Genomic DNA, 23,024 nt, shown 5'->3' with positions numbered 1-23,024 from the left:
ACCGTACGCTGGGTGGCCACCCAGATTGTCATATGGAGAAGCTCAGGTACGGGGCTCCTGGTTGGGAAAGGTCCTAGAAGCTGCCTGGAGGAGGTTATTTTTCTTGAAGGTAGGGTTTGCACTTGGTGAGAGGAGGGGAAGCAGGCTTTGGGGTCGGGAGGCAGCAGCGGAAGCAGAGACTGCGAGGCTAACACCGGGCTGGGGTGGGAATAAATGAGGACGCGGACCCAGGAAGTCCAGGAGCTTTTCCCTGGCCGCGGGAGAGACGTCGGTGTACCAGCATTTGGGGGCTGGCACTCGTGATTCGTTTACTGTCCCCTCCCGCCCCCAGTGACCCGGAGTTGTGACCTGGGATGCCACACGCTCATTGGAGAGCTGTGGTCTTGAGCCAGCTTTAGACCCCACTGTCACTAAGGGAAGGGACCTTCCCACTCCTCTGCACGCCCCCCCCCCACGCCCCCCGCCAAAGGCCTTCGGTTGCTGCTCTGGGAAGTTGGATCTCCCCTGGAGGCGGGGATCAGCTTTGAACTTCAGGTCTGGTCACCCCAGCCACAGATGCAGCGGGATGAGACTATCGCAGCAGCTCCGCCCCCGCGGAGAGCGGAGAGGGCGGGGTCGGGTAGGTGGAGCCAGCGTGACCTTGGTCACTCTCCCGCCGAGACAGCCCCGGGGGTGGGACTCGCCGTCTCTATGGAGACCGAGAAACAAGGGAATAATACGGCGGAACCGCCCGGCCTGCAGTCCCGCCCCAGAGCCGGCAGGGAGCAGAGCTGTGGAGCCGCCTAGTCTCCTGCGTCCATCGGTCCATTCTTGCGTCTTTCTTTCTGTCCATCGAACGTGCACTGCAGGAGCAGCCACGAGGGAGAAGCCGGTAGGAGACCCCGGCGCCGACCACTCTAATCAATATCCTGCACGATAAGAAGGGGGTGGGGTGGGAGCGGCCTGGGAGGGGTCCCAACCCTGGATGGTACCGAGTTGAGGACACCAGCTGAGTGGTCCTGCCCTGGGCCCAAACGTTCCACCCCCCACCCCCAACTCCTTGCTGACTGATTACTCCAGCTGTCCCAGCGGGAGCGAGCGTGGCCTGCAGACCCCTGGGACCGGGGCCTGTGACTTGGCACCACCTGATCAGCCTGAAATTACCAAGAATCCATCTTCTCACAGACAGAAGTGAGCACAGGTGCAGGGTCCTGCTAGGCGCCTGGAACAAGCATCCTGTGGCACTCAAGCTCCCCCAGACTTTACCCTTGGTGAACAAAGTGCGGGTCTCCTTCAGATTGCTGGTGGGAGATTGCATTGTAGGGAGAGGGAAGGGGAGTGCTGTTTGAAAGGGATTCTGGACCCACCGAGTTGCTGCAATGTAGGCGCTGTGGGTGATCCCAGTTCCAGAAACTGCAACTTAGGGATGGGTGAGTGTGGTGACCCGGGGAGGGTTTTCAGTGTTAAGGCCAGTGGTAGTGGAAGGCGGGTAGGCAGGCAGGCTCCAGGCTGTGGTCACTGGAGGCTCTATTATAAAAGGGAGAGGTGGAAGATAGTTGCTGAGGACACAACTGAGGGTGTGGTCAGGGGCTGCAGATGTATGGAGAGAGGGTGAATTGTGAGGCTCTGGTTAGGGGTCTCAGTAAAGCCTGTGGGTGTGTGAACGGGGGACCCAGTCCCAGGGCTTCCCGTGTATGGATGGAAGTGGCTGCAGTGCAGGGCTGAGGGTGTGGTCAGGGAGGCCTCAGTACCAGGCTGTGTTACATGGAGGGAGTTTCAGTGCAGAGCTGAGGGTGTGGTTGGGGACTGCAGTGGGTACTGTGGGCAAGTGTGGGGAAGACCCTTTAGTGCAGGGCTGAGGGTTATTATTGGGGGGCCTCAGTACAGGGCTGTTAGTATATGTGTGGGGCGTGCATGCTGAGGGAATGGACCGGGGCCCTTTGTCCCAGGGCTGTGGGTGTGGTCAGGGGACTGCAGTAAGGGGTGTGGGGGGCACTTCAGTGCAGGGCTGGTGTGGTCAGGGAGGTCTGAGTACCAGGTTAAGGGGTGTGGTCAGTGGGACTAAGGCCGAAGGTATGGAGGGCCAGGGCTAAGTGCACACAGCTGTGAGAGTGTGGACTAGTGTGGTGGTGCTCAGGGTGTGGCCAGGAGGCCTCCATAGAGGGCTGAAGGTGTAGACATTGGGGAAGTGTGCCTCAGCGCAGAGCGTAGGTGTGAGGATTACAGGGCCAAGGCCACGGTCTCACTTGCCATCATGCCTCTAGGGGCTCATAACTCTACAACCCCCACTCAGGCTAGCCCCTCAATCTCCTGCTCCTCCTAAACTCCACAGATTGGGACGTTACAGCCCCAATGGCTGGAAAGGGGCCAGGAAGCCACGGTTGTGCCCCAGGTGCTGGGAGTGCTGATGTGCCCCACCCGTAAGCCCATTCTCCAGCCCAGCCCAGCAGCACTGGGAGCTTCTCCCTGAGCTGCCCTGACACCCTCCTGCCCTTAACAACATTCTCCAAGCAGTACCACCCTCCGTTAGCAACTGTCTCCAGGCTTCACAAACTGTGGCCAGGCCAGCCCCAAGTTCCCCTTCCCTCATGTTTTTGTTTAATAGCAAATAGTAACAAGGTCCCAGCTGGGCCAGCTGCACCCCTGCCTGTGCTCTGGCTCCCTTCTCAGCCTGGGCTGGGTCTTGCTGGGTCCTCATGACCCTGAGTGAGACACTGTCCTCACTAAATACCTGCCCAAGCAGCAGCCTGGCCTGGTCCTGACCCAGCCTGGCATGGAACTCCCAGGGAGGGGGCCCGCTCTGCCACCCTCACTTCCACCCAAGCAGGCCTTGTGCCAGGGCCAGACAAAGCCATGGCCCCAGCTGCCGCTCTCACAGTTTTTCTGGACAGTGCTACTCTGTTCCCAGCCTGGTGCGAGCATCATGATTTCATCTTCTGAACTCCACTCTGAGCCAGGCTGGCATTAAGTGACAGGACCTTTCCTCTCGGGGCTCTTCCTCACGGCTCTGGGGCCCAGTCAGACATTGAGTACTGGCCCCTTTCTGCAGGCAGCTCCATCTCCAGTTCTGAGGGTATGTGGCAGAAGTGCCTGCAACTTCAACCTTGCAGGTTTTGAGGTAGAGGCAGTGATGCTCTGTGCCTTGGGGGGTGGGGGGGAGAGCTTGGCTAGGAGGTGACCAAGGTGGGTCCCTAACAGGGTGGCATGGCAGCGAGCACAGATGTGGCTGGGCTGGAGGAAAGCTTCCGCAAGTTTGCCATCCATGGTGATCCCAAGGCCAGTGGGCACGAGCTGAATGGCAAGAACTGGGCCAAGCTGTGCAAGGACTGCAAGGTGGCTGACGGAAAGGCTGTGACAGGGACCGATGTCGACATCGTCTTCTCCAAAGTCAAGTGAGCCCCAGGCATTCCCTCCTTCTGATGTTCCCAGAAGGGGAATTGGGGGGCTGGAACCAGGGAGGATGTGGAGAAGGGGGAAAACTCATGGTGTCCACATACCTGGCAGGGGGAAGTCTGCCCGGGTCATCAACTATGAGGAGTTCAAGAAGGCCCTAGAAGAGCTGGCACCCAAGCGATTCAAGGGGAAGAGCAAGGAGGAGGCCTTTGATGCCATCTGCCAGCTGGTGGCAGGCAAGGAACCAGCCAATGTGGGTGTTACTGTAAGTGCCCTGATGGTCTCGGCTGGCCACTGAGGGGGGGTATGGGGAATCTTGGCTGGGGTTGGAAGGGCTGGGCTCCCTAACCAGGTACCCCTGGGGGAACTCTGTCCAAACAGAAAGCAAAAACAGGGGGTGCTGTGGAACGGCTGACTGACACCAGCAAGTACACGGGCTCCCACAAGGAACGCTTCGATGAGAGCGGCAAGGGCAAGGGCATTGCTGGGCGGCAGGACATCCTGGATGACAGTGGCTATGTGAGTGCCTACAAGAATGCAGGTACCTATGATGCCAAGGTGAAGAAGTGAGGCCTGGGAAGGCCTCCCCTAGCACGGCTGCCCCTGCCAGAGGCTCAGGCCTGCGCCTAAGGGGCATGTGGAGCAAGAGAGCCCGGTCCCCTCCTTGCTGGATCTGCCGCCCAGCGCTTCCTGCCCAGCCCTATGGGGCCAGCCCACCAGACCTCTGACCCAGACTGCTCTGCATCCCCTTCCCCTTTTTCTTTCCCCCTCGACTTCTGTCTGTCTGAGGAGAGTCTGTGCCTATAGCCTCACCACCCCAACCTCGCCCCGGGCATGGCTAACCCCTGCCTGCTTGCCTCATATTTAAGCTGCTGCTCTGGCCAAGTGCCTAATTCTTACCCGGACCTCAATAAAGCCACCTTTTGTACCAATATGGCCTGGTCAGGTATATGACAACAAGGGTAATGACATTCACACCCCACGACCCCTCTGTCATCAACCCCTTCCAAGGCGCACTCTGCTGATTCTTCCACTGGCAGCCCCGCCCAAAAAAAGACACACACCAGGCCCCTTCCATTAGCACAGAGCCAGGCTGAATGAGGATGCTCTATAGGAAAATCAAAAGCCTTTTACCTCAGCCCTGACCTAGAGTTCTGACATCATGGCTATCTTCCCGCAATTAGGGCCTCAGTCTTGGCCTCTCGGCTTTCACAGCAGGTGCGGGCGATGAGACAGCAAACTCAGACTGGGCTAAGCATTGGTGGGGCCCAGTGCCAGGCCTCAGCTCTAAGCTTGCTGACAGGCCTCCACTCCAGAGGGCTACCAAGGTGAGTCATTCTGGGCTGCATCTCAGAATATCAGAAAATGCAAGACAGCAGACAGTAGACAGTTCAACTCCCAATTTTATAGCTGAGGAAACTCAGGCCCAGAGAGTGAAAGGGCTTCTGCAGAACAGAGGCCAGAACCATGCCTCTTGCCTCCCTGGCCAGGCTGTTTCTAACACAGCAAGCCCCAACACTGATTTCCAAAAATGAGGCTGGATGGCCAGCAATAGAACTTGGCACCCAACATCAGCCTTTGACAGGTGAGCAGGGTGTCCAACACTGAAGGGGCCTCTTCTTGCTGATTCCCTCCCATCTGTTCATCATCCCAGGTTGCAGGGCAGTGGCGGGGAGGGGGTCCTCTCTCTGATCCTGAGAACTCCTGGGAGCTTTCAGATCAACCTTTTCTCCCCTCTGAGGTTCTCAGTGTTAGGCCAGAGTTATTCCCAAGTCTAAGGCTTTGGGGCCAACTCTCCCTCCTTCCTGCTGACAAGTGGGCTGGATGGAACTCAGGGACTGCCCAGAGTCCCTAAGAGTGCTAGAAAAGGCTTAAAAGGCACACATCCACAAATATTTTTTCTTGACCCAGATAATAAAGCAAAGCAGCACAACTGTTTATTCCCTCTCCCTCGGGCTGTTCTAGGATGTTCTTGCCCCAGGTGGCCCCGGAGTCCCTTGAGCCCAAAGTCACTTGGAGTGAGGGTAAAGAGTGGTAGTGTGGCTTGGAACAGAGACGCTGGGGGGTGAGGTGGGAATTAGAAAGCAGAGATCATCACCTGGTCACAGCAGAGCCTTGCCTAATGGCTGACAGTTGTGGGATCCTCCTGACTCCGCTGACCTTGCATTGCTCAGGGAAGAGTTTCAGACAGCTCTACCTCTCCCACCAGCATACAGTAAGAGGAATACTTCCTCCAGCCCTGGGGAATTGGTTTAAATTGCAAGCTTACTTAAATTAGCATAATAGGAGAGAAACCCAAATCCTGCAAATTGGCCTGGTCCAGGTTATTAAGCTATGAAGCTGCAGGTGAGATTACCATCCAGTGCGTATGGGAGCAGCAGTTTGGCCCCTCCTGTGATTGGCAGTGTGGCTTAGAGGAGCCCAGAGAGAGAACTGGCCGAGTCCCGAAACTCCACCTTGTAGGAGTAAAGCCCCCTCTTCTTTAAAAGTTATGGAGCCTGAGGGAAATCAAGGCCCACCCAGAGCCAGGAAGACCCTTAGTCTAGCAGAATCTGGTTCATGGCAGGAACTGACCAAACAATGCCACTTCAGCCCTTCCGTTATCACTGCTCCATCTCCCCATAGCCTCCTCATAGTGGAAAGCTTTGGGTACCCTTGCTAGCAAAGCCAGTTGGGCAAGGAAGAGAAGTTAGGATCTGTGGGATGGAGCCATTAAAACCCGCTATGTATAACTGGCGGGAGGGCCAAACCTCAGAGGGGCCCTGCCTCTCCTTTTGGAGAACTTCCCTGAGGACCTGTTTTCCATCCCAGCCTTGTTTCCTTCTTTCTCCTAATAGTGCCAGGCCCAGGGTGAGGAATTCTTGTCCACTTATTTTCTACTTGCTTCAGGGGTCTCCCTCCACTCCATGTTGAGCCCACTTAGCCCCATAGGGCAACAACTCTTTGGCCCTTCCCTTGATGCCACCAATCCCTACCCCTGCCCTCTGGACCAAGGGCCACACAGTGAAAATCAGAAACACAGTTGACCTCTGCATGAGTGGCCAGCAACCCTAGAGAGGGGCCTGGCCTAGGGTAGGACCAGCCACTTTCAGTGACAATAGAAAATAGAGTGGAAGGTGACTTAGTCTGGGTCAGGTTCTTTGCTCCTCCTTAGAGGTACCCTGAATAGGTTCTGGGCTAGCATTCATAGGAGATTCATAGGAGAAGGAAGGGAGGGCTGGGTTGTAGAAAGAAGTCCGTTATCCCTGCCCCCACCTCCCCTAGCCCCCATCGGCTGTCCAGTAAGTTGGCCTGTGCACTGGGCTGGGATGGTGAAATATGACAACACAGGGCTATAAGGCTACTAGCTAAGGCTACCCTACCTGGGCAAGGCTTAGGCTCTTTGGAGGCCTCTCAATGGGGCCAAGACAGGCCCATGAGAGCGGGGAGGGGGGCTGTTCTAACTGACATTTCCAGAGAAAACGAGCTGACTCTAGCTCCCTCAGAGCCATGCAGCTCAAAGAAACTTATGGCTCCTCTGTGCATGCTCCTTTGGGGAACCTACATAAAATTGAGAGATCTGTAGATTTTATTTATAACTTAGAGATGTGTGATCTTAGTTGTGATCTTCATGTCTCATTATTACAGCAATAGCTCTCCTTCCCTGCACAGGATCTGGGTCAGGGGAGCAAATAAGTGTCTAATCTTTCCACCTGCCTCTCTCTCTGACATGACCCTGAAGATGAAGAGAAGTACAATATGACATTAGGTTAAACAGTCCTTTGCCCTGTACAGCTCTCTGGCAACATTAGCTACTTGTGCAACCTTGAAGTAGAGACATACCTAGAGCCACTTGCATTATCTTTTCCCATTGATGCCTAATCAATCAGGATTAAAGAAAAGATTGATTCTCAGTCTGAAATACAAGGTACTGACATGTAAAGTGGATGCTGAGCCCAAAGCTAACTTTCAGAAGCCACACCTCTGGTCTGGACTGCACCAGCCTTCTCTCTTATCTCTCTAGCTCCTCTCTGGTCCACTCCACATGGCCGGGGGTCAATCTACTCTTCTTATAGAGAAGATTGCCTTCCCAATCTAAAATCTTTTGGGAGCCATGCGACCTAGCTCCTGTGTATCTCCTCTCAGGCCCTCCATTCCCTGAATGAACCATGTTCCTTCCCATTTCATGGCCATTGCTTATGCTATTTCTCTCTGCAGCTCTCCCCACTGCCTCTGCCCTCAATCCTATGCTTTGCCTGGTGACCTGCTATTCAATTCTTCAGGTCTTGGTTGAAAGATCATTTCTATAGGGGACATTTTCCTGATATCACACCTCCCTCCCAGGCTAGGACAGGTCCCCCAGTTATATACTGTCATAGCACCATGGCCTACGTCTTCTCTGCCCGGTGATCCCTCTGGGGGCCTGACTCTTCTACTCTGTACTCTTGGCCTAGGAGGCCCTGCACCCCCTCTACCTGGTACCATTGTACTCATTCTGCCAAGCTTCCACTCAAACAAGTCCTCACTGATGCCTTCTCCAATTCTCCAGAGTAGGAATTACCTACTCTCTGTCTGTCTTTCCAGGATCTCTCTAGGCTTTTATTTAGGCCTGTTTGGTACCAATGGCAAGCTTTGAGCTCCATCACACAACTAAACTGTTGGCTGCTCCAGGAAGACACCGGACCTTGTCACCTTTTCACTATGGTGGGAGAAAACCCAAAACACGTTTGATGAACTGATCAATAGAGGTTCTCCAAAATTTCTGCTAACACAAAACATACCTGGCCATGGATGTTCTTTTTAAACTTCCTACTACACAGTTTCAACTGACACTTGGGAAAAATGTCTAGTGTTCTTTTCTTTTTGACATTTTCAGCCAAACGTTTCTATGTGATATGATGCCTAGGACTAAGTGCCAACTATTTATGTGGGCAGAAGGAAAGAACGACTTGATGGGAGGAGATAGAAAGAAATAAAAAGGACCAACATAGTCTAATTAAAATAAGATTTTTTTCTTAATCTTGTGAGTGAATACCACCATACTAGTGGCAATGACACTGAGAGCCCCCTGGGGCTGAGAGGGAAGCTGCAAAAAAGGTGTGCAGTGCTAGCTCCATAGACTAGGCTCTGGGACAGAGTCTGAAACACTCTGTATTAGATACTAACCCGTATCATGTGCCACTGGTGAGGAGGAAGACAGAGTGCTTTTCCCAAAGGGCGATGATCTCCCCAAATGATGACTCTTCTCAGGCGGCAGGAGTGCTTTCCCAGAATAACCTTTTTGCTCTTTAGTCAGCTGCTGCAGCAGATACTCATTAGTTACCACCAGGGATCTGAGGCATGGGCGAAAAAGACAGTCATGAAGTCATAAAAGCAAAGTCGTTGCCATTCTGACCTGAAATGTTTGCTAAAGATAAATGTAAAAAAATAAATAAATAAAAATTAAAAAATAAATGTAAAATGAAGTAACATCTTTAAATAGAAAGAACTGTCTGATTTATGAGTTGGTTATTTTAAAAGCAGGCAGACAGTTTATTTATTCATTGCAGTTCTGTTTACGTTCCAGACTGACTGTAGCAATAACATAGTTCACATTTTATATAGTGATTGTTCTGATCTTTCCAAAGCACTTTCATGATGAAGTAAGTAGACGCACGGGGAGACTAGCACCTGACCAGACCTCCAATTTCTATCCCCAAATCTTAATTTCTACTTCTTCTAATCTATCCTGCCTCTGCAATTAAACTCATGGTGCTAGTCATGACTGTATTCTTGGACTCTGTATTACCATGTAATGTTGGACGCTATCAGAGGCTGCCCCTCCCCGCCAAAAAAGATGCACGCACAGTGCTATTCACTGCAACACTATCTGCGAGAGCAAGACACTGTAATGTCCGTCAGTAGAGGACTAACTGAATACACACACAGCGGAGTCCTATGCATGTATAAAAAGAGCGAGAGCTAACTCTATACGCCACTGCAAAATGATTTCTAGATAAAATGTTAAAGCAACATTATGCCTCTTTTTATATAATAGAGGGGGAACACAAATACACACCCACACCTGCAATGGAAGGCTAGTGGGAAGGAAGGAAAGGATAGAGGAGACAGGTAAGGAAGCTAGATTTGTCTGAATTTATCTGATTTTGTGGATCTGACTTTGGGACCATGTAAGTTTTACATTAATTATACACAAGATTAAATCAAAATAATAAAAATATTCCCTATGAATCAAACAAAATGAAATGAATTGAACCTGTATATTGAATTGATGGTTTAACAACACACAGAAGAATTATTTCAAGTTACTCTAAAATATAGCATCACTAAAGATATATATCTTAATGTTCTCAAATTGTGGTCCCTAGGCCAGAAGCAAGAGCATCACCTGGAAACTTACTAGAAATGCAAATTCTCAGTTCCCAACCCAGATCTGCTGAATCAGAAACTGGTGTGCTCTGGAAAGCAGTATTTTGATCCCTGAGCAAACTGGCCTGGATACAGGTGGTTTGCACACAGAATAGAGTTAATTTGAAAAGTATATAGATATTAACTTGCCAAGTAAGACAAAGGAGATAAAGGAAAGTAAATATCTGCTTCCAGAAGTCAGCTAGATGGACCCAGTCCTACCTCTGACTTTCGTGGAGAAGGGCCACTATCTCCTCCAGCTTTTTCAGCTGGGCAAGCTCCTGGTTCAGGCAAGCCACCTGCATGTTCAGCTGTTGGTTTTTGTGCAGAAGATCATCTACAAAGGTTACAGTAGCCAGGGGTGAGAGGATTCCAAGTGGCTAGTCTTGAGCAGAGCTTGAGTGATCAGGGAGACATCTTGAAGAGTTGGGGGCCCCACTGCACCCACCTCCACCCTCCATTCATCATTCCCTCCCTTGGAAACAGCAGATATAGTGGCAAGAATATAGGGTTTCACAACAAACATATCTGAATTAAAATTCAACCACTTAATCTTGCACGCTAGTTCATTTTGGTGAGTTTCACTAGAGCTAGTAACCATGCTGGGTAGCACTGTTATAAGGAGTCAGTGAGACATCTGTGCTCACATAGCATAGGCAGTCAACACATATTTGGTCTCCTTGTATTCTCCATTTTGGTTCATGAATGTATGTCCTTCACTCTGTACGGAATATGTGAAAACATCTAGAACTGTGTCAGGCACATGACAGTAGCTCAGTGAGTGCTTTCAGAAACTGGGTTTGTGGCCAAGGCATATCTAGCTTTCCAAATATGTTGCCACTGCCTGCAATAATAAGGTAGGTAAAAGCACAGGAACTCTGGTCCTAAGCAAGTCAGTCTTCTAGAACAGTACTTAAACTTTAATATGCTTACAGATCACCTGGGGATCTTTTTAGAAAACAGATTCTGATTCAGTAGGTCTGAGGTGAGGCCAGATGTTCTATAGGTCTAACAAGCTCCCAGGTGATGCTAATGTTGCGATGTGTGGCTCACATTTTGAGTAGCAAGGTTTTGGAAGGTGGAAATCAGGGCTGCAACAGCTGTATTTATCACCAGTAATCCAAAATAGAGAACTGGGTCTCATGGCTGATTGAAAATAGGTATCTGGGGCTTCCCTGGTGGCGCAGTGGTTAAGAACCCGCCTGTCAATGCAGGGGACATGGGTTCGAGCCCTGGTCTGGGAAGATCCCACATGCCACGGAGCAACTAAGTCCGTGCGCCACAGCTACTGAGCCTGTGCTCTAGAGCCTGCGAGCCACAACTACTGAAGCCTGCGTGCCTAGAGCCCGTGTTCCGCAACATGAGAAGCCACTGCAATGAGAAGTCCGCACGCCTCAACGAAAAGTAGCCCCCGCTCGCCGCAACTAGAGAAAAGCCCGCGCGCAGCAACGGACACCCAACGCAGCCAAAAATAAATAAATAAATAAATTTATTTAAAAAAAAGAAAGTAGGTACCTAGTGAATAAACACCTATTTATTTTCAGTGCAGGTAAGTGGAGAATGATGTCTTGATAATTCAGGCTTATGAATATCAGATAGTGATGAGATTCAACTCTGGAAATTCAATGCTGATTTCCAAATCAAATTCCTCATTCAAATCCAAATACCCATAATGTTTGTTTGTGGGTGCTGAGCTAGAAGCTTAAAGTCGAGGTAGACTTTATCTACCTAAACTATACTAATAATAAAGTAGTACAAATCAAGAATTCAATGTATTATTTTTCAAGTATATATTCAAGTATTATTTTTCACTTATCATAATGGCAAAAAAATATAATACCCAGTGTTGGCAAGGGTGAAATGAAAAGGCATTCAAATACATACTTACTGCCGATATAAGTGTAAACTGAAACCATCTTTCTTGGGAATGATGTGTGTAACCTCATGATGTGTGTAAACCTCGAAAATGTCCACATCTTTTGACCCACTAATTCTACTTCTAGGAATGTCTGCTAGGAAAATAGTCTAAAATGTACACAAAGATCTATATACACAGATATTAATAGCTGCATTATTTATCACAGCATAAATATTAGGACTCTCAGCTCCATCAGAAGAGAAGAAAGAGAATCTTAGAGAAGCATTTTCACTCTAGGGTCTTCTATTTCAGGTCTTTCGAATGTTTGGAAATTCTTAGAATTAGAATTATTTATAATATAAAAGTGGCAGCTTTATTTAATAGCTAACATTAAAAACAACTATATAGAGAACTGAATAGAGAAATATGGTATATTCGTGTAACATTATAGGAAATGCCTGTGCTATTAAATTAATAACATTAGGTTGTAGAAATCAATTGCCTAGGGTAGAGAGTAGTGGGAACTGAGTGCACAAGGGTCAAACTTTCTAGAGTACAGAAGTGTTCTGTATTTTGACTGGGATGGAGTTAAATGAATATATATATATCTGTCAAAACTCATCAAACTTAAAATGTGTGTATTTTGTTGTACATAAATTAGTTTTTAAAAATCAAGACACAAATTTTAATTCTGAGTTAAATATATGTATAGGCATATGGTGAAAGAAAATATACCAAAAACACTAATTGTAGTTATTTCTGGGTAGTGAGATTATATTTTCCTTATATTTTTCAAACTTTCTGTAAAGAATACGATCTTCTGCTATAATCAGAAAAAACAAGTGTCTTTCTCAAAAATAATGACAATAATAACACATTTGTAAATGCTTTACACTGATAAAAGAGTAAACTCTTTTACTCTGGTAACTCAAGTCACCTGCATTACAACTCTGAAGCTAGATGGTTGTTTCCATTTAGGAAGCCATGTGAGCTCTGGATGACGAAGCTTATTAAACGGGCCATCTATAAACAAACGGTTGTCTTGGGATGCACCACACATTGCTTTCCTGAACTTACCATAAGTGTGGGACTGGTGCGCACTCACAATCGAGGTGGTAGCACCTTCCTCCAACTGCTGGATTTTTTCTGACAAAATAAGGTTTTCCTCCAGCACTCTGACCAGTTTTTGCTTCAAACTTTCCTTTAGATTAGAAAACAAAATACAAACACATTAAGAATCTGAAATTCTGAGGACTGCTTTTAGAAAACTGAAAAAATCTTTCCTCTGTTTAGTGATAAACTGAATGGAGGTCAGCATCTCTCTTTCTCACTAGAATTTTAATTCATTGGTAAACATAGCTCAAGTGCAGCAAACAAATTTATCACATGCAATTGCAATCTTTCCTGTGAGTTATCCACTACTCTTGCAGAACAAGTGGTTGTTCTGACAAGTGGCCAGCATCTGAGTCACCTATCTAAAGTTTCTAGAAACTAAACTGGATGCCTGAAAATCCTCTAATGTTAAGAAAAGGGGGGGAAAAAGCCTAAGAATATGAGTCCCTTCTTTCGCTCCCAGAGCCAGCAGCCTAACACTCTAGGAATGGCCCCTGGTTTAGGGCTCTCCATTAGAAGGGAGGAAAGATAATCCCAGAGACATCTAACTTCCCTCATCTGAATCAAACCATAACCTTCAAGAACATTGTCCTAAATGGTTTCATTCTAGGGCCTTCTTTTTTTCTTTTTCCATTTCAAGTCTTTCCTTAGAATTTTTGGATTAGGGCTAGGATTAGGGAGTCATCCCTGCAAAACCTCCAAGCTGTCCCTGCAAGTTTTGTGTTCCAGATTTGCACAGACTGACTTTTCTAAATTTCAGTTCAGAAACATCTAGATGCTCATGGTGATGATGTTCTTTATGGCACAGACCTGTTCTAGTCTTGTGCCCCATCCTTTTCTAGTAAAGGAAGAGTAGGAAAAGAAGCTGAGAGCAGCATACCATGTCATTAGGGACCAGCTGCCCCGTCGTCTTCAGTTCCATCTCCCTCTTGTGGGAGGGTTTTGATGTATCTTCAGGACGTGAGTGACACCACTGCTGAGAAGGAGCAGGGACTACCAAAGTCAGAAGCAGATCTCGGGCAGGACCTGCCAAAAATTCAGGTTGGGCACACGGGCCAATCTTAAAAGCTAAAGCACAGAATTCCTGGTCAATAACTACCAGCTCTGTAGGACAAACAGGGTAATCTAATATCCCCTTTTTTCAAGAATTTAGTAAGTGGCTGTAAGAGATGTTTCATGATGGAGATAAAAAATTATCGGCTTCCCTGGTGGCGCAGTGGTTAAGAATCCACCTGCCAATGCAGGGGACAAGGGTTCAAGCCCTGGTCTTGGAAGTTCCCACATGCCACGGAGCAACGAAGGCCGTGCGCCACAACTACTGAGACTGCGCTCTAGAGCCCGCGAGCTACAACAACTGACCCACGCACCACAACTACGGAAGCCCGCGTTCCTAGAGCCTGTGCTCCGCAACGAGAAGCCACCGCAATGAGAAGCCCATGCACCGCAACGAAGAGTAGCCCCCGCTCACTGCAACTAGAGAAAGCACGCACGCTGCAAGGAAGACGCAATGCAGCCAAAAATAAATAAATAAAATTAATTTAAAAAATTATATCCCACATCTATGGAGAAACAACAGCAGACCCACGTGAGTGCATGCTCTGTGCTATTATCTAATCACTGATGAGTGGCTCCTGGGGATAATTTCCTACAAAACAAGAGCAAAGGATCAATGTGGGAAGGAAAGTAACTGGGCTAAGACTTCTTTTCCTGTATGTCCCTTTAGAAATGAAAAAAAGAGGGCTTCCCTGGTGGCGCAGTTGTTAAGAATCTGCCTGCCAATGCAGGGGGACACGGGTTTGAGACCTGGTCCGGGAAGATCCCACATGCCTCGGAGCAACTAAGTCCGTGAGCCACAGCTACTGAAGCCCGCGCGCCTAGAGCCCGTGCTCCGCAACAAGAGAAGCCACCACAATGAGAAGCCCTCACACTGCAACAAAGAGTAGCCCCCACTCACCACAACTAGAGAAAGCCCGCGCACAGCAACAGACCCAGCGCAGCCAAAAATAAATAAATAAAAGAAATTTAAAAAAAGAAAAGTTAAGCCCAAACAACTTTAAAGTTTCTAGTTTTTTACTTAAACTTTTACCACCACCAACAGCTCCTTGAATTCTTCTTACATTAAACAACAAATAAACACATGGGGACAATATTTGCAAAACTGTTTTCTCCCAAGTTCCTAAAAAAGAAGCCCTAAAAAAGAGTCCACATCATTTAGTCACTGGAGTTTTTTGAATCATATTTTTCGAATCGAATATTTCAACAGGCATCTCAGAACTCTAATGATCAAACCCAATTTCTGTTGTATTTATTGTTGGCACTTTCCCAAGGATCATAAAATCCTTTTGTAATCATTAACATGACCATGCTCTATTTTATATCTCATCACTCAAAGACTGTCAAGAAAAACTTACAGGAGGAACAAGACAATTGGTACATGAGGGAAGAGTGCTGATAAAAACAAACAGGGAAGGGAATTCTCTAGAGGTCCAGTGGTTAGGACTCGGTGCTTTCACTGCAGTGGGCCCGGGGTTCGATCCCTGGTCGGGGAATTAAGATCCTGCAAGCTGTTCTGTGCAGCCAAAAACAAACAAGCAAACAAACAACAGGTTAGAAGAAGATTATAAGAAAAATGCAGGTTTGTCAATCACTGTGTGGCTGAGAAATTTTGGTAAGTGATCATGAGAACAATTTTCCCTGCAAGTTAAGGGGACTGAGTGGCTTTTATCAGAACATAGAGCAGAAACACGAAGCAGAAGCAAGGTCTGAGCCCTTCTCCAGGAACTGAGAATGCACTCACTTACCCAGAAACTTCTTGTTGAGGAGGAGGGAGCCGGAACCGTTCCAGTGCTTATCCACAAGCTCCAGGAGCTGTCTGAGGACAGTGGCCACATGGGATGCTCTGGCAGAGATTGGGGGACTGTGGTTTCCTGGCAAACCATGCAAACTGCCCAGGTCACTAGAGAGAGGCTCAAGAAAAAAAACAAAAAAACCAACCATTTGTCATTCTAATGCAATAAGGGAAGTAAAAATCCAGACATTTAAAGTGTTAACATTGGGCTTCCCTGGTGGCGTAGTGGTTGAGAGTCCACCTGCCGATGCAGGGGACACGGGTTCGTGCCCTGGTCTGGGAAGATCCCACATGCCGCGGAGTGGCTGGGCCCGTGAGCCATGGCCGCTGAGCCTGCGCGTCTGGAGCCTGTGCTCCGCAATGGGAGAGGCCACAACAGTGAAAGGCCCGCGTACCGCAAAAAAAAAAAAAAAAAGTGTTAACATTAAAAAAAGAAAGTTGGTTTCATCTTTCAATTTGGATTTGAATAGAATATTAATGTCTAAGGCAAATACAATAATATATACAAGGATAATTTCAAAGGTAACAGTATCTTCTATGATAATTTTCTGTAGAGATTTTTAGAAGAAAACAAAAAATGTTTTAACACCTATGTCTATGGCTCAATGTATTATGTTATGTAATATGGAAAGATTAAACTGTAGAACATTTTTTAAGGTATTATATATCATAAAATAAAATGGGGAGTAATTTAATAAAAGTCATAACTCATAAGCTTATATTTAGTATATTAATATATAATAAACATAAATATCCCATAACATTTTAAAAGTTATGTTAAATGTTATTGTTGGACCCAGTACTAAAGATACTTTTTATTCAGTAAGAATCTTATGTATATAGATGTATAGGTAGAGCTCTCCAATGAAACTCCCAATTGTTTATTCATTCAGATATGATGTATATGTCTATTTATTTAGTCATGTCTGAATGAATAAAAAACAATTGGGAATTTTACTGGACAGATCAATCTACAAATCTTTTCTGTAGGGTCTCAAGGGACTTCAAGAAAGCTGTTATATATTAAAAACATCCAAATTATTTCTCAATCTTTGGCTCTTTTGATATTAAAACTATAGATGATTAATTAGATAATGCTGTCACATATGACAACTGTGAAGCAGAACACCAGACACTGATACCTATGACTTGAGTCACACAGGTGGTCTATAATTAATAAGGAAAAGCATTACAAATGGGATAAACATTTATTCAACAGATCTGTACTGAACACTGATCATGTGCATGGAGAGCTCTACATAAGGACTGTGAACATATGAAGAAGTAAAAGGTGAGGTCCTTAAGAAGTTAACAACCTGATTAGGAAGAAAAGTCATAGAAAAACTGGTTACACTACAAGCCCACTTGAGAGGATCTTGTCAAAAATGGATATTTACTGTCATTGATTTTTCATGTATTGGTAATTCTGTGTACGCATCATGGAACAACTTAGAAACACATACATGCCTTTACGTATTTTCTTTCATTTATCACAATGCAGTGAGAGTGAGGGATAATTTTTTTATGAACTTTGGAATAATTTTGTTACTTTTAATTTTCAGCAAATTAAAAGCTGAAAAGCCATGCCTCATGGCTTTTAAAAATTTTTTTTTTTTTTTTTTTTTTTGCGGTACGCGGGCCTCTCACTGTTGTGGCCTCTCCTGTTGCTCCAGACGCACAGGCTCAGCGGCCATGGCTCACGGGCCCAGCCGCTCCGCAGCATGTGGGATCTTCCCAGACCGGGGCACGAACCCGCGTCCCCTGCATCGGCAGGCGGACTCTCAACCACTGCGCCACCAGGGAAGCCCTAAAAATTAATTTTTATAATTTGTCTATGATTCTAAAGTCAGTTGGTCAAAAATAAATTTTCACAAATTCATGTTTGGTTTAATTTTGTGTGTTTTTTTATATGGGATTATTTTTTATAACTTTATTTTTTTAACATCTTTATTGGGGTATAATTGCTTTACAATGGTGTGTTAGTTTCTGCTTTATAACAAAGTGAATCAGTTATACATATACATATGTTCCCATATCTCTTCCCTCTTGTGTCTCCCTCCCTCCCACCCTCCCTATCCCACCCCTCCAGGCGGTCACAAAGCACCGATCTGATATTCCTGTGCTATGCGGCTGCTTCCCACTAGCTATCTACCTAACGTTTGGTAGTGTATATATGTCCATGCCTCTCTCTCGCTTTGTCACAGCTCACCCTTCCCCCTCCTCATATCCTCAAGTTATAACTTTTTAAATGCTATTCTGATTTATACCTTTCTAGAAACTGAACAATGTATTTCTTTTATATTTATATTCAAACAGCTCTTTTACAACTCTTCATATAAAGAAATATAGTACCTAACAGGAAAAAATAAATGGGAATTTTTAAGATAGTCCAGAAAAGTGCATTGAGATTTTAATTGCTATTTTAACAATCCTATCACATGAAATAGAGGTGGAAAAATCTCCTAGAACACGTCTTATTAATATAGCACCCAAATATCCTAAGTGTTTCTGTACCTTCGCCCTAAATACATTAACACCAGTGCTCTTTGTCTGGAAAAATAGGCATCAGTGGCTGAAAATGGAAAACAAAAAAGGACCAAAAAGTCAAAAAAGTATTACAAGACTGCCCCCTTTGGTGCACAAAAATTACAACCACCTCCAAAGTTTTGAAAACTGAATAGAAAGTATTTAAAGGGTAAAAAAACCAACCAATGAAACAACAAAACCCCCTTATAAACCCATGTCAATGTGCAAAAAGATTTCCATCAACTGAAAAATAAGTGACTAGAAATAGTTGTTTTTGACCAAATCCCCTGCTTTCTCACAAGGCAGTAAATGATTCGTATGACAAAGATTATGGGTTCAAGGGAAGAGCATGCCCCAAGAGCTATAGTTCTTTTAACTAATGAGAAGAAAGCTTCATGATGGAAGTAGGGCCTGGAGAAAAATTAATATTCAAACAGATGAGAGGAGAGAAGAAGGCATTCTCCATGGAGGGATGTATGCAATGGCAGCAACAAAACTTAGTTACTAAGTAAGAACAACACTAACTATCATACTACAATTTTATGAAATGATTGTATTGTGTATGTGGGAATGGCTCTTGATTTGTTGTTCATTCTCAGCTAAAAATCCCTTGGAAAATCTAATTCATCTTCTTAATCTAATTCATCTTGGAAAAAACTGGAATAATTTAAATTCCTGGAAAGGAAAGCAATCCTTTTAGAAGAAAGATCCCAAGCAAGTTAGTGATTTGTAGCCAAAGCAAATGTGTAAACATGATAGGATTATAAACATCAATGCTACAGAGATCACTCTTCAGCCAACCCTGAGGCCCTGGCAACTTCTGCATTCCTTCCTGTGGTAAACTCTGTTCACCACTTCTTATTATCAATGTACTTCTCCACCATGTTTATGCTCTGGAAGTAGATTAGGGACCCTGCTCCCTGTGACATAAATGAGGAAATGCTGCAGAAGGGGAATGACCTTCCCAAGGGCAAAAGAATCACAGGCTTTGGCCTGGCAGTATTACCCACTGGCCTCTGAAAATCCCTTTGAATTTCTACCTCTTTTCATCCGAAGCACCACCACCAAAACAGAACCCCATTCTGCTCTTGGACCTGATGTGATTTTGCACAAGCACAAACAAGCCAACACTTGCCTCGCTGCCTGTAGCATCTCTGAAACCATGTTTTGGATTCAGGGTATCAAGGATATTTTCTTTCCGTTTGGATCCTCTTCTCGATGGGCTTAATGACCCCTTGGTCAAACTCTCTCTGTTTTCTGAAGTCCCAGTAGGCAACAGCAGTGTCCGCAGAGAGTCTCCCAGGATGGTGTTGTTTGGGAAAGAACCATGTGCTGGTGTTAAATCGCCGAGGCTGGTGGATAAGTTTTGCTCTACATTCACCAGCACAGCAGGGTCGCTGTTGAAATGGGTTGTGGCATACAGATCTGTGAAGGAAACAGGCCAGGAGATGAACCTGCTCTTCAACTGTCTCATGTCTTACTTCCATCCTTACCCTGTCTGGAGCCCAAGGGTCATAATGATCTCTCCCTAGCATATACCCTCAACTTTCTGGACCCTTTCTCTCTCCCTCCACCTGACAAAACCCCAACTCTGGTTAAATCCAACTGTGCACATACTCCAAGCCTACAGCAGAGCAGTGGGAAGTGACTGGAGAACAACATATATCTCTTTCCAACATCTTCACTTTAAATTCATAACCACTATCTTAACTGGGCCCGGCTATCCTAATACATTACTCTAATCAATTTACTCTTCTATTCTTTTTTTTAATTTTAATTTATATTGGAGTATAGTTGATTAACAATGTTATATTGGTTTCAGGTGTACAGCAAAGTGATTCAGTCTTACATATACATGTATCTCCTCTTTTTCAAATTCTTTTCTCATTTTTTAAAATGTTTATTTATTTGGCTGCGCTGGGTCTTAGTTGCAGCATGCAGGATTTTTAGTTGCGGCATGTGGGATCTAGTTCCCTGACCAGGGATCAAACCTGGGCCCCGTGCATTAGGAGCGAGGAGTCTTAGCCACTGGACCACCAGGGAAGTCCTACTCTTGTATTCTTTGAGATCACTATTTCACATCTCTCTTCTCCTCAAACTTCCAACACCTTCTCCCCCCTCCTCACTCTCAGTTGCTGATCTCTTTACTTCTCTGAGCAAAAGAGAGGCAATCAAAGAAAACATCTATGTGATCTAACCACTAAATCTACCAATTCCATCTGTATTTGTGTCTATAAATTCCCTCCCTTCCTTCTTGTAATAGATGAACTATCTGTGCTTCTATCCAAGGCCAACCTCTCCACTGGTGGACTGGATTCCATCTCCTCTTGACCACTCCCCAATTTTTTTTCTTGTAATTGTCCCTTTTCTCTCCTGCATCATCAATTTTCCCTCTACTGGATCATTTCCACCATGATCTCCTTGATTCCATCCCCCTTCCAGCTACATTTCCATGTCTTTGCTCCCCTTCACTGCAAAACTCCTTGAAGGGGTCATATATACTCGGTAACTCTACCGCTTCTCCTTTGATTCTTTCTCGAACTCACCTCAACAAGGCTTTTATTAACAACGCATCTCCTGAAGCTGCTCACTAATGCGTTGCCAAATACCATGATCATTTCTCAGTCCCAGAAGTGTTAAAGACATCTATTAAGGACATCTGACAATGTATTTATAACTCCCTCCTTCTTGAAACATATTCTTCACTTGGCTTCCAGAATACCACTCCTTCTTGGCTTTTTTTTTTTTCCTCCTACCTTAGTAGCTGCCTCTTTCTTGCTCTCCATGATGGTTTCTCTTTATCTACGAGATTTCTAATTGTTGGAGGACTCAGATTAGTCCTCAGATATCTTTTCTATCTATATTCACTCCCTTGGGGAGATCTCATCTAGTCTGTTTTAATGCCATCCACACACTTAATTCCCAGCCCCACCTTCTTCCCTGAACTCCAGACTAATATGTCTACTTATCAAATTGGCATCTCTGAGAAGTTTTAATAGTCACCTCAAACTTAAGCTGACAAAGACCAACTCTTGGTATCCATCCTAAAACCTGTTCCTCACACTCTTTTCCATCTGAGTAAAATGGTAACTCCATTCTTCCAGTTATTCAGACTTGAAACCTAGGAGTTATCCTTGACCTTCTTTCTCTCACACTTCATCCTCAATCCACCAACAAATCATGGAGTGTTATCTTCAGAACATATTCAGAATCTATTTCTCACCACCTACACTGCTATCTCTCTAGTTCAAGCTACCATCATCTCTTATCCAGATTCTAATCTGTTAATTTTAAAAACTTCTATCCTTGCTCTCCATTGTCTATTCTCAACTCAGCAGCCAGAGTAATTCTTAAGTTAGATCATGTCACTCCTCTGCTACAAACTCTCCAACAGCTTCTGATCTCACCCAGAATAAATGTCTGGCTATCTGACTTCATCTATACTCTTTACCTGGCTCACTCTGCAGCAGCAGCCCTGGCCTCCTCATTGTTTCTTGAATATGCCAAGCATGTTCCAGCCTCAGGAACTTTGCACTTACTATTTCCACTGTCTAAAATTTCTCCCCCCAGTTATCCACATGGCTCACACTCTCACTTCATTCAAGTCTCTACTTTTATGATATCTCACCTGAGAAGCTTACCCTGACCATTCTATCTAAAACATCACCTCCTCCATATTACTCTCTAATATCCTTATGTTACTTTCCTTCACAACACTTATCATAACCTGACATATATTTTATGTTTATTTTTGTTTGCTACTTTATCTGCAGAGATAGAATAGTATCTGGCACATAGTGGGTATTCAATACATTTTGTTGAATAAATAAATAACTAAGGAGTGGTCTCTTACCCTTAAACTAGCTTTTTCTGAAAAAGTAACTCAGAATAGAAGTGCTTGTGGCCAGAGAAGACTAGATGTAACTAAAAATATGTCCCAGGATGCTATCAATATTTAACTAAAATAACATATAGTTATGAATCTGCATTTCTATAAATTGTCTATAAATTTTCTCTAATATATCTATCATGTTAAACACATACCCTGCAGATTTCTCAAGGCTCTATGGACCACTGGTGACTTTATTTATTTATTTATTTATTTTCAGCTTGCAGGATCTTAGTTCCCCAACCAGGGATTGAACCCACGCCCTAGGCAGTGAAAGTACAGAGTCCTAACCACTGGACTGCCAGGGAATTCCCCAATCTAAGAAATATTAATTCCAAAATTTCCAGTTATACTTCAATCTTCATGCCTATGAAAGAGGTCTATAAACTTAACAGGAAGCTATTACCTGAACTAAGCTTCAAAAGCCTTCCAGTGCTGAAGTCAGGGTTTGACAGAGAAGTCAGTAAGTCTCCGCAGGAATGGGATGTGGTGGCCTTCATGTTATTTGAAGGTTTTGTGCTATATTCTCGGTAGTTCCTGCTTCTCTGAGGCCTTTTACCAAGACTTCCATGCAGGGATGGATTTTGAGAATAATGACTATCATCATTTTCTAGACCAGCATCTGAAGTTAACTGATAGGGATGAATCTGTCTAGAATCACCCACATCCAGGCGTTTACCCAATGAGGCGTCATGGGTAAGCTGATAAGTATCAGGTTTTGGTATCAAATCCTTTTCTGGAGAAGAACCTGAAGACTTGTTGTCCAAAAAAGATATTCGGTACCCTTCTCTAGCCATCTTCTCTGGGGTTCGAACTGTGGATTGATGAGGCAAGTAGCGTCTGAATTCTAACCATCACCAAGGGGGAAAAAAAAACAAAAGACAATGAGAATTCTTCTTAGGGTATCCTTGTTCACTGGATATACCTCTGTCTACCAAAAAAAAGTTCTCAGGAAGAGATGGTTTATAATTTTTATAAATGGTAGCATAAAGTGATAAAAGGATTCCTACATGGAAAAACAAAACATGTTG

At 45.3% G+C, this 23,024-nt stretch overlaps 2 protein-coding genes across 4 annotated transcripts in view; one reads left to right on the top strand and one right to left on the bottom strand.

Moving 5' to 3' along the window:
- The first annotated feature begins 111 nt into the window (after positions 1-111).
- Positions 112-13,503, top strand: TPPP3 (tubulin polymerization promoting protein family member 3). 3 transcript variants are annotated; one of them, XM_089903229.1, is made up of 4 exons: positions 112-871; positions 3,178-3,371; positions 3,484-3,637; positions 3,754-13,503. In XM_089903229.1, the coding sequence occupies exons 1-4, from the start codon at positions 566-568 to the stop codon at positions 3,940-3,942; spliced, it is 843 nt and encodes a 280-aa protein (XP_089759355.1). In that variant the 5' UTR covers positions 112-565; the 3' UTR covers positions 3,943-13,503. The 3 variants fall into 3 exon arrangements, with proteins under 3 accessions (XP_089759355.1, XP_022439184.1, XP_089759356.1); XM_022583476.2 differs by having other exon boundaries at positions 774-3,052; XM_089903230.1 differs by having other exon boundaries at positions 774-3,371.
- The window catches only part of LRRC36 (leucine rich repeat containing 36), a 45,769-nt gene continuing 31,087 nt past the window's right edge, over positions 8,343-23,024 (bottom strand). Inside the window, 7 exon segments of the mRNA XM_022583467.3 lie at positions 8,343-8,684; positions 9,982-10,096; positions 12,695-12,818; positions 13,611-13,756; positions 15,532-15,697; positions 19,240-19,529; positions 22,400-22,840. Coding sequence (XP_022439175.2) covers positions 8,459-8,684; positions 9,982-10,096; positions 12,695-12,818; positions 13,611-13,756; positions 15,532-15,697; positions 19,240-19,529; positions 22,400-22,840 — 1,508 coding nt within the window. The 3' untranslated portion in view covers positions 8,343-8,458.

This window comes from Delphinapterus leucas, chromosome 20 (assembly GCF_059928025.1).
Source record: "Delphinapterus leucas isolate spDelLeu-1000000601 "Yukka" chromosome 20, BTC_Dleu_Yukka2, whole genome shotgun sequence".
In the NCBI taxonomy this organism is placed as follows: Eukaryota; Metazoa; Chordata; class Mammalia; order Artiodactyla; family Monodontidae; genus Delphinapterus; species Delphinapterus leucas.
Note: the sequence above shows the minus strand (reverse complement) of the source record. Positions and strands in the feature narration are given on the sequence as shown.

Bases quoted from the DNA above. Each gene is read 5' to 3' on its own strand.
- TPPP3 (XM_089903229.1), top strand. From the start codon at position 566: ATGAGACTATCGCAGCAGCTCCGCCCCCGCGGAGAGCGGAGAGGGCGG. The intron at 3,372-3,483 runs GTGAGCCCCAGG...CATACCTGGCAG, and splicing joins ATCGTCTTCTCCAAAGTCAA to GGGGAAGTCTGCCCGGGTCA. The intron at 3,638-3,753 runs GTAAGTGCCCTG...CTGTCCAAACAG, and splicing joins CAGCCAATGTGGGTGTTACT to AAAGCAAAAACAGGGGGTGC.